The following is a 12,045-nucleotide window of genomic DNA, read 5'->3' as shown; positions in this document are numbered from 1 at the left end:
TAGAGAACCAACTGTTTGTTAAGGCGGAGAAGTGCGAGTTCCACAAGGAGTCGGTTTCGTTTCGGGGGTTCATAATTGCAGAGGGAGAGATTCGTCCTGATCCCGCAAAGGTTAAAGCGGTCGCCGAATGGCCTGTCCCCGACACTCGTAAGGAGCTTCAGCGATTTCTGGGGTTCGCCAATTTTTACAGGCGTTTCATCAGAAACTTTGGTCAGATCGCTAAACCTCTTACCGCTCTCACTTCCTCTAAAGTTTATTTCCGCTGGAATAGAGAAGCTCAGGAAGCCTTTGATGAATTAAAGTCCCGTTTCATTTCTGCTCCTGTGCTCTCTATTCCTGACCCGGCTAATCAATTTATAGTGGAAGTGGATGCATCTGATGTCGGGGTAGGCGCCGTTTTATCTCAGCGGTCGTCCATTGATGGGAAAGTGCATCCTTGTGCTTTTTTCTCTCACCGGTTAAACCCAGCAGAACGAAATTACGATATAGGTAATTGGGAGTTGCTGGCGGTCAGACTTGCGCTGGGTGAGTGGCGTCACTGGTTGGAGGGAACCTCGGAGCCCTTTCTGGTCTGGACGGACCACAAGAATTTGGAATATATCCGTTCAGCCAGAAGGTTAACATCTAGACAGGCTCGCTGGGCTCTTTTCTTCGACCGTTTTAACTTCACTCTCTCGTACCGGCCCGGCTCTAAGAACATCAAACCTGATGCTCTCTCTCTCGTGTGTTTGGTAATTCAGAGTCCGAGCAAACCGAGACAATTCTTCCGGAGGGAAAAGTGGTCGGTGCTCTTGTCTGGGGAATTGAACAGCGGGTGAGAGAGGCCGGCCGAGAGGGTGAAGTCCCAGAGGGGTGCCCGGCGGGTCGTCTGTGGGTTCCAGAGTCATTACGTTCTGATTTCATCCGGTGGGGTCATGAATCCAGGTTTGTCGGCCATCCTGGGGTTCGGAGAACATTGGCTGCCGTCCGCCAACGTTTTTGGTGGCCCTCTATGGCTACGGACGTCAGACAGTTTGTATTAGCCTGTCATGTTTGTGCTTGCAGTAAAGCCTCCCATCAAACACCTGTTGGTCTGCTTAAACCTTTGCCCGTGCCCTCCCGCCCCTGGGCTCACATAGCCCATGCATTTGTCACTGGCGTACCGGCATCTGAAGGTAACACTGTTGTTCTGACGGTGGTGGATCGTTTCTCTAAAGCGGTTCATTTTATTCCCCTACCTAAACTCCCTTCTGCCAAGGAGATGGCTCAGATTCTGATTAATCACGTTTTTCGGTTACATGGTCTTCCGACTGATGTGGTGTCAGATAGGGGTCCTCAGTTCATCTCTCGTTTTTGGCAGGAGTTTTGTAGACAGATCGGCGCCACTGCCAGCTTGTCTTCTGGTTATCACCCGCAGACCAATGGGCAATGTGAATGGGCTAATCAGGATCTCGGTCGAACTCTCCGCTGTCTGTCGTCTCGATATCCGAACTCCTGGTGCCAACAGCTTCCGTGGGTTGAGTATTCGCATAATTCTCTTCCCGTCTCCTCTACTAATTTATCTCCATTTGAGTTGTCCGTCGGTTTTCAACCTCCCCTGTTCCCTTCACAAGAACCCGATGCAGCGGTTCCGTCTGCTTTGGCTTTCGTTCAAAGGTGCAAACGCACTTGGAGGAGAGCTAAGACCCTTTTATTACAGACTTCCAGGCAAACCAAGGCTGCGGCTGATCGCTACCGACGACCTCCACCCCGTTATATTTGTGGACAGAAAGTATGGCTTTCCACCAAGGATTTGCCTCTCCGTGAGCCTTCTTGTAAGCTAGCTCCTCGTTTCATTGTCCATACAGTATTGTTAAGGTCATCAGTCCGGTAGCAGTTAAGCTTAAGTTGCCACCTACTCTTGGTCGGGTTCACCCTGTTTTTCATGTATCCAGGGTTAAACCAGTGATTTTTGCCCGTATTAATACTCCTGTCTGCCCATAAGCCCCCCACTCCACTACTAGTGGACGGTGCTCCTGCCTACACGGTTAGGAGATTACTAGATGTTCGTCGCAGGGGCAGAGGTCATCAGTATTTAGTGGACTGGGAGGGTTACGGTCCGGAGGAGAGGTGTTGGGTGCCGGCTCGTGACATACTGGATCCTGGTATGATCGAGGATCTTCGTCGGCGACGAGGTGAGCTTCCTCCGGGTCCGTCTGGTGACGGTCGTGGGGGAGGGGGTACTGTCATGACACCTGTTTGATCGGTAGCGTGTGTTATGTTACCTTTGTTTTGGTGACGGTCCCTTATGTGTGCACTTGCCCCTCCCTCTTGTTTTTCTCATTGTCTGCCAGCCGTGTCTTGTCATCTTTTCCTATTTAAAGCCTTTCTGTTTGTCCTGCTTCACGTGCTCGTTGTCTCCGGTAGATCACTGCCTCGCTGCCAGTCCAGAGAGCTTGTTTCTGTTTGTTAGCCTTGTTTCACGCTCTGCTTGTGTTCTCGCTCCCAGGATCGGTCGCTGGTTTCCGGACTATTTGTCTCAGCTTCAGGTTTTATTATTCATGTTGGTTCAGTTCTTTGTTTGGATTTAGTTCCTGTTTGGACTCCTGTCTTCACTCTTCGGCCGGTTGTTGGTTGCTTCGTTTTTAGGCAGTACACCAACGATCGCGCCGGATTGCTTTGTGGCTCGTGATTCGCATCGGCGAACGTGTGAGGATTACGTCAGCGAACGTTTGTGGATTACGTCTGCGAACGTGTGTGGATTACGTCAGCTACCTGTGTGGATTACATCAGCGATCGTGTGTGGATTACTTCTGATATCTCTTGTGGATTTATTATCTTTCCAGTGGACTTGTGGGGTGCTTTGACTTTAAGCAGGAAGCCTACGGACACTGGCTGTGAACATTTCCTATCTATTGCACTCTCTCTCTTAATAAATAAACTCACTGGCATTAGACTCATTACCTGTGGAGAAGATAGAAAGCAGGCAACTTCTGCATCAGTTCAAGCCTCATGAGCTGTTTATATCTTGGAAAACTGCAATACTGCAGTATGTTACTGCAATACAGACTTTGGTCTTGTTGTTTTTCCTGTTGCGTTGTCGTTTTAAATCTCTTTTTTGTTTTCTTGGCGACTTGTTTTAATGTCCTCAAGAATAGGTCTTCAACAGGCTTTCAAATCGGCCTCAAATCAAAGCATTAGATTGCGGGATCATCACGGTGTGTGGCTGATGTTGAATCCGAAGGCTTTCAGTCTACACAGGTCACATATGCAGGCTGCATACGTCATCAAGCCTGGTTTATTAAGTTAACTGAGCATTACATTTGCAAGTCATAAGCATATTACATCAATTTACAATTAACTAAGAATAATTGTCAGCTTTATAATTGTTAATATCTGAAATAAGACTGTCTTGATGACGTAAACCGCCTACACATACTTCAGCTAGCGGCCAGTGTGAGTGTAGTCTGAAAGCATGAAAGGCGGAGCTTGAATGTCAGGAATGTTCCCCTTGCTGGCGAATGTATTGGCACAACATGGATCCAGCCAGTCGAGCACCTCGCCCATATGTATTCTAAATAGCAGATTCTACACTAGGGGTGGGTGGAATGACCAAAAATTTATTCCACGGAATGAGTCATTTTATTTCAGGGAACGGTATATTTCACGGTATAAATGTTTTTCAGTTTATATAGTTTTTTGATTAATTTTGTAGACCATTGAAGCTATAGTATGCCTTCATTGTATTTTGCATTTATCCATACATTACATTAAAAATAGGCAATATGTAAAATGAACAGGTATAAATATATGCAAAACCTACAGACAGGATGAATACCTATTTAGCCTATATGAGAGACGAAGATCTAGATATTATAAATGATGTGATGATCATGAAGTCTGTTTTAAGGTCTTGACACCCTTTACTTTCTATTAGACCTTAACATTTGCGTCTCTTTCTCATCTTTCCGATCAAATAGGCTATGTTTGTATAAGCAAATAGCGCGTCAAACTACATCGCTCCAGCAGCGCACATGTAACTGATATAAACGCGAGTTTTGTCTTAGCCTACTTAAAGTTCAGAAAACTTTACAACTATTAGCATTATGTGCGAGAAGAACTCTTTATTTGGAATCGCAGCTCTTGCACGTGCCTAGAGACCTCTGCAAGCGAGAGACCGGCCGGCTGCTTCATGAGCACAGAGAGAGAGAGAGAGAGAGAGAGAGAGAGAGAGAGGAGAGAGAGAGAGAGAGAGAGAGAAAGAGCGAGCGAGAGTCGCTGCGAGACCCGTGGTGGATTCACTGGCACTTATTATATAAATTGCACAAAAAACGCGCTAATTTTTTATGAGTGAATTATTTTACATATTTCTCCATCACACTCAGTCTAACATGCGGGAGGGCAGAGTTAGCCACGCCCACTTATTTGCATTCCGCGGAATAGACGGAATAGAAAAATCTGTTACGTCTGACATTTTATTCCACGGTAACGGAATATATTGTCATACCGCCCAGCCCTATTCTACACTACAATACGAGAATACTTTGATTAGTTAGTGGAAGTAGCCTATTTACATATGAATGAGCACATATTTTTCAAAGAACACATGGGTTTTTGCTAAGAATTAACTCAAAAAACTACACAGTGTAGCTTTAAACACTGTTGAAAATAAAATAAAAATTACGTATAAAATAAAAGAAAAAATGTAATCTCTCAGTGACATTAAAAACCCCAAAAGAGAAAGATTATTTGCCTTTTGGTGGAACTCAAATGTAGCCTAATGTAGCATCAATGTTTAAAATATGACATGTCTATTTAATCTTAAAACAAAGAGTGGTCCCTTGTTGGCAAACGCTGTTTATAGTAGCTCCGCCCACTAATGTCTGGTTGGGCCACTAAAAAAAACAGTAAAATTCAACAACTTTAGTGGCGCAGGCAGAAGTGAGTGAACTGTTTTTGACACAATGTCACTGCTTCGAATCACCTTTATGCCAACATCACTCTTTTCCTTTTTGTATCATATATCAGATCAAACAAACATTTCTTTTTCAATAAGAAGCTAAAGAAATGGTTTGAAAAGTGGAAATAAGGTGCCTAATGAATGTTTGTTAAAAATAAACATATTTATTAGGTAGGGTTAGGAATCTTAATTTAAGCATTTTTATATATTCTGACTGGAAATACAAAAAAATACTAAGTATTTTTTACTAATAAGCATTTTAATGCAATCTAGAAGGTAGAATATACAGTTTGTACAGTAGAAGGGCTAGTAAAGAGCTGCACATGGAGTAACTGATTGTTATGAAAGAGTATGACTGAAGAGTATGAAACATGAAGCAAAACTGAATAAAGAGTTGTAAATAAAGTTACATTGATTAATCTGTGTTAGGCTTCATTTGTGTTAATCAATAAATACTATTGTACAGCCCCTGATGATTTGCACATGCGTAGAATGGACTGGTTTTGTTGGTCTTGTTCTTAAAGTTCCTGTAAAATCTGATATTAAATGTGTTCTGAATGTGTTATTCATCACCCAATTAAATGTAATTGCTAGAAAAAACGACAATTAAATAAAATAACTTATTAAAATAGGCAGCATTCTCTGCTCTCAAACGCTGGGGGCGTGTCCTCTGTTGAAGCTGAAACCACACCCACTCACTGGAAAGCTGGGGCACGTTCAATCTCACACCGGTGCACAACGTTTTGCTACGGTTTCCGGGTTGAACGACATGTTTCCTGGAAACGGTGTGCAACGGAATGCAACAGGTTTTAGAAGCGTTTTCTCTTGTTTGGTGGGTGTGTCAGAAATGTCGGCCCAATCAGCGGCAAGATGTATAAAACCACGCGGTAGTAAAGAGACAGCTTGCTCAATGGGTTCAAGTTGGAATGTTGTCTTTCATTTTGGACGGCAAGGTCAGTGACTGTAACATTGAGGGTCTTTTACAGTATTAAACACACATTTATAACGATTTCATCAGGCTTCAGAAACATTTAAAAAAGAACACAAAGAATGGCCTCTCAGCTACCGTAGTTGCAACTCTTGCATCATCACAACAGGGCGTTCAACACATCACCGTTTCTGTTTAATAAACATTGTGCAACGTTGTGCAACGTTTTGTCGGGGCTGAACGCAGCCCTGTTGTCTCTCTTAACCTTCCAACACCACTACAACCTAAATGAATGCTTGCAATTGTGTTAGGAGCGGGGCCATGAGTGGTGGATTAAGTGTTTAAATGTTTTAACTGTTGCGCTGTGATAACAGCTCCAAAAATAGCTTTGCTTTTTGTCATCTTGACACACTTTTTTATGCTATTTATAAGAGACGGTCTGGGCATTTTTTCATTACCTTTGGTGTCTTGGCATGTCTTCCATTTCTTGTATCTTTGATTAAAAAAATATCCAATAAGTCTGTTTCCTGTAATCACAAACACATCTATGATATTATCATATTAGTGTTAGATCATTGAGAGAGAGAGAGAGAGAGAGAGAGAGAGAGAGAGAACCTGTATTGTATAACATTTATCCACAACATTGCAATCAATTAAAACGTTGCAAGATCATTCATAACTTATTTTGCAGTAACCACAGATTTACACAATAAATAAACAACAATATTTAAATAAGCAGGTATTTATATATACATACATAAAAGGCAAATTAACATGAATTAGGTAAACTCAAAACTCCTTAATTTATATTTTTTCTGTTGCTGAAGTTGTCACGTGGCTTACGTCAGAGGATTACATCAGAGTGAGAGTCAGAGTGAGCGTCATGCATCAGAGCTCCGTCAAGTTTATCATCCAAATCCTATTTTCTGACTACCTTGTTCCTATTTATATAATATAACATATTCGTTTATCTCAAGAATACTTTACCGTGACGACTATTGAGCAGTACTACCACGTGAAACGATTTATCACTGCTAAACACCCAGTGTTAGCATATAGCCCGCTAGCATCAACAAACAGCCGATCTAATGGCGGACTCATCCACTGTATGCTATTCAGACCTGTCCTCACCTGAGCAGGAAGCTGTGGAGCAGTTGATACCCGGTTATCGCAGATCCTACGCGAAGTACAGCGCCCAGTTCACCCAGGCTCCAGACATCCACAAGCGACCGAGAAGTGCAAAAAGCGAACACCCTACGCGGTGCAGCTTCACGGACCGTGCTCGAGGGAACGGAGACGCCATCGCCCAGAATGAAAGCGATCGGGAAGCCGTGGAGGAGCCGCTGCCCGGCCGTCGCAGATTCAGCTTGCCTCACATCACACTGGCTACAGACGTCCGCAGGTGATCGGGGCGTGCTGCAAGATTCGATACTTAAGAACGCAAACATTGAGGCACCAGCCACCATAGTCGATTGTATACCGGGAGCCAGGTCTTCAGACATTAGATCAAAACTTAAAGTGCTGGCTAATGCTAAGCGTAAGTTTTCTAAAATTGTTATTCACGCCGGTACGAATGACACCAGACTCCGCCAGTCGGAGATCACCAAAGATAATATTAAAGAGATATGTGAAATTGCTAAAACAATGTCAGACAATGTAATATGCTCTGGTCCCCTCCCCGCCTACCGGGGGGATGAAACTTACAGTAGATTATTGTCTCTTCACGACTGGATGTCAAAATGGTGCCCTCAGCATAACGTAGGGTTTATAGACAATTGGAAGCATTTCCGGGGGAGACCTGACCTGCTAAAGAGAGATGGCCTCCATCCATCTCAGGAAGGAAGGGCGATTCTCTCTATAAATCTGACCAATAGTCTTACTTCGAATACAGTCTGACTATCAGTCAGACAACAGACGGATCTGCTTAACCGTCCATCTGTTAGCTGCCGTGATATGTCAAGATCACTTATATCCCAGCACTTCGAGTCAATCTTACCAGAATATCAACACATTTCAACTGTATCTGTTCCCCGAACAAATAAATACAGAGCACCGCTTGCCACATCTGGTACAAATCTGATTAATATAAAATTAGACAACAATACTTTAACAGATGAACCTCGAATGTTAAAATTCGGCCTTCTTAACATTAGATCGCTTACCAATAAAGAACCTATTGTCAATGAAATAGTTACAGACCAAAACTTAGATGCACTCTGTTTAACAGAAACCTGGCTTAAAGCAGACGACTACATTAGTTTAAACGAATCCACCCCACAAGACTATTATTATAAACACGAACCTCGATTAAAGGGGAGAGGGGGTGGTGTAGCTACAATATACAACAAAATTTTTAAAGTAAACCAAAAATCTGAAGTAAAATTTAAATCATTCGAACTAATGTTGTTAAATATGGAAATAACCGATCGTAACCACAAACAGCTCTCTTTTGCCTTAGCTACAATCTATAGACCTCCGGGCCACCATGCAGATTTCCTTAAAGAAATAGCAGATTTCCTGTCTGAGCTTGTAGTCACTGTAGATAAAGCTCTTATCGTTGGTGATTTTAATATTCATGTGGATAACCCAAAAGATGCACTAGGACGTGCATTTATGGATGTTCTAAATTCTCTCAATATTAGACAAAACGTTACAGGGCCAACGCATACTCGTAAGCACACATTAGACTTAATTCTGTCACTCGGGCTCAATATTAATGACATCAAAATATCACCTCAGAGTGATGCAGTTTCTGACCATTACCTTGTGTCATACACTGTACTTCTAGATAGGATCAGTCAATCCACAACATGCTACAGATTAGCCAGAACAATAATTTCCACCACTAAAGATAGATTTATTAGCACTCTTCCAGACCTGTCCCAAATTAAACATGTAGCAGATAACTCTGACGATCTAGATATTGTAATAGAAAACCTAAACAATGTCTGTTCTAACACATTGGATGCCGTTGCTCCCATTCGAAAAAAGAGAATGAAAGAAAAACCGCCAGCTCCATGGTATGATCATCACACCGCAGCACTCAAAAAGGCAACTAGGAAAATGGAAAGAAATTATAGAAGCACAAAGTTAGAGGTATGGCGTGCAGCATGGAAAGAGAGTGTTAAACAATACAGACAGGCTATTAAAACCGCCAGATCTACCTATCTTAGCAGGCTTATAAATGAGAATCATAATAACCCTCGTTTCCTCTTCAGCACGGTTGCAAAACTGACTAGAAATAAAGAACAAACAGAAACTAATAGTAAACTTCCCGGTTCTAAATATCTTTAACTAATCGCTAGAAATAGGATATGTTCCAACAGCTTTCAAACTAGCAGTTAGTAGGGGTGTCACGATTCTCCAAATCCTCGATTCGATTACATTTTCAATTCTAAGGTCACGATTCGATCCGATTCTCGATTTTTACATTTTTTTATATGGCATATAATTTAGACAAAAATGATATGCCATTATTTATTATTATTATTATAATACTTTAACATTAACATGCACATTGCACAACTCACATGGGGGTTTGTGGGCTTCACTTAACGCGAGAGCTTGTAGAGAGAGGATTCCTTCTTGCACGCACATGGACTATGCGCGGTTGGCAGTTACATGGATCAGGCGGATGACGTGACGAAAAATAATATTTTAATTAAATTCGGGCGGGTGCCGGATCGACTGCTTGTTATTAGCTCTGTCCTTCTAAGCATGTGACATCTCTGTCTTTCATAGTGGCAGCCTCAGAAGTTCAAGAAAAGAACTGAAATGAGACGGTCTAGCCTTCTGAGGACCCAAAATTTGCGTCACCTGCTGCACACGCCCCCAGTAGCGCGCACCGCGCCTGTCAGCAGAAAACAGCGGAGACATTTCTGACTTATTAAAATAAATATGTAATCAGAAAAATATTAATTTATTTTAGAACATATGACACATTGATGTAGATTAATCTATTCAACAGCATATCAAATAATCAACCTAGAAATATACGCAACATAAACAGAATAATATTAACACAAAACATAACTTATAATACTAAAACAGTGACAAGAAAAACTTTTCTAATAAATACACACTTTTATTTAATAAAGCTTTTAATTGTTTGGGATATCCTCGGCTGTTAAGGATCCATTCGTTCTATCATTAACAGCGCGGAGAAATGAGGATGCATTTTGACACAGCTCTCATCAACGCTGGCGAAGGAGGAACGTGGCAAACTCAAAAAATGAGAATTAAAAACAAAGGAAATAGAATGTCAGAAAGGGTTGCCTGGAATAAGTTTTACAACGTGGTAAATCAGGATGACACCAGTGCAGGCTATGTAATTCGTGCGTTTAATTTAGGCTATTTATTTATTTATTTTTGTCCCTGTGCGCCGATCGAAGACGGAGTTCACTGCTGATATTCAAGAGGTTTCTAGTCTCGCGGCTGTCATCAGCAGCGCCTTGCATCGCCCAGTCAGCGGATGGCGGGCGGGTGCAGTTTTGAAAACTGGTCAGAAACGGATGATGAGTTTTGTTATGCAGTTGCGGATGAAATAATACTCCATCCGCGCATCTCTAACATGGACTTAATGCACATGGACTTAATGCGCGTGTCTTGGACTCATAGCATCTGAAATAAATCCAGCATAATAAGCAGCTGCGCTTCTCTCTGTCTCACGTGCACGTGCTCGCATCTGTCCGAAGTCTGAACATAAACTAAAGTAGTAATCCTTATGTATTTGTTCAGTTTTATGCGTTTCATGCAAGCTGAGGCAAACTGTCCTTTTTTTTAAAATATAAGTTATCCCGCTGCATCTTTGCGCCTCCCTCACTATCGCGCACGTGCAGAGAGCTGCACTCTGTCCAAAGTCAGATCACTGGTAATCCTGTTTATGATATGCATTTCAAGAAGTTGTAGCATCTCTCGTGTTTAAAATATGATCGCATTCCGCTGGACAGATGTTTTTAAAGGTATCTCTGAGAGTTTTTTTTCTCGCTTGGCAAGCCGACCGGACGTGAAATGGGGGCGTGGCAGCATCGACGATCCCATTTTTTAATTCGAAGTTCGAAGCTGTGACTTAATTTCGATCGATTTCGATTTAAAATCGAAATCGTGACACCCTTAGCAGTTAGTAAACCGCTGATTAAAAAACCGCAGCTTGATCAGGGAGAGCTTAATAACTTTAGACCAATCTCAAATCTCCCTTTTCTTTCGAAAATATTAGAAAAGGTAGTGGCAAGCCAGTTACGCACATTCTTGACAAATAATAGTACATATGAAAAGTTCCAATCAGGATTCAGGCCCCACCATAGCACAGAGACAGCGTTGCTTAGAGTTACAAATGACCTCCTATTAACATCCGATCGTGGTGAAATCTCAATTCTTATATTATTAGACCTTAGTGCAGCCTTTGACACAATAGATCATACAATCTTACTCAATAGACTAGAAAACTATGTTGGTATCAGTGGTCAGGCGCTAGCCTGGTTAAGGTCGTATCTAACCAATCGCTATCACTTTGTTTATGTAAACGAGGAAGAGTCATATCACTCCCTGGTTAAATACGGTGTACCGCAGGGTTTGGTTTTAGGTCCTATCCTGTTCTCGTTATACATGTTACCTCTAGGAGACATTATCAGGAAACATAACATAAGTTTTCACTGCTATGCGGATGATACCCAGCTTTACATCTCCTCACATCCCACCGAAACACACACGTTTTCTAAGCTAACAGACTGCCTTAGCGATGTTAGTGACTGGATGGCACATAACTTTCTTAAGCTGAACTCCAATAAGACAGAGATACTTATTATTGAACCGAATCGCTACAAACATAATATGTCAGATTACAAGTTGCACATAGATGGCTGCACTGTGGTGCCATCTTCCACGGTTAGGAACTTAGGTGTGATGTTCGACAGCAACTTATCCTTCGATAGTCATATCGCCAACGTCTGCCGCACAGCATTCTTCCATCTTAGAAATATCTCGAAAATACGCCATATACTGTCTACATCTGACGCAGAGAAGCTTATCCATGCTTTTATGACCTCTAGAATAGACTATTGTAACTCGCTACTCGGGGGATGCCACTCAAATCAAGTAAACAAGCTTCAGCTAGTTCAAAACGCTTCCGCAAGGGTACTTACTCGATCTAAAAAGTATGACCACATAAGCCCAATTCTGGCATCTTTACACTGGCTACCAG

The 12,045-nt window shown here is 42.1% G+C and overlaps 1 protein-coding gene across 1 annotated transcript in view; it reads right to left on the bottom strand.

Annotated features, from left to right (window-relative positions):
* The window catches only part of plcb1l (phospholipase C beta 1-like), a 115,516-nt gene that overhangs the window by 92,519 nt on the left and 10,952 nt on the right, over positions 1-12,045 (bottom strand). Inside the window, exon 3 of the mRNA XM_055185507.2 lies at positions 6,305-6,373. Coding sequence (XP_055041482.2) covers positions 6,305-6,373 — 69 coding nt within the window. The remainder of the gene's footprint in view (positions 1-6,304; positions 6,374-12,045) is intronic.

The sequence above is a fragment of the Misgurnus anguillicaudatus genome, chromosome 18 (genome assembly GCF_027580225.2).
Source record: "Misgurnus anguillicaudatus chromosome 18, ASM2758022v2, whole genome shotgun sequence".
Taxonomy (NCBI): Eukaryota; Metazoa; Chordata; class Actinopteri; order Cypriniformes; family Cobitidae; genus Misgurnus; species Misgurnus anguillicaudatus.
Note: the sequence above shows the minus strand (reverse complement) of the source record. Positions and strands in the feature narration are given on the sequence as shown.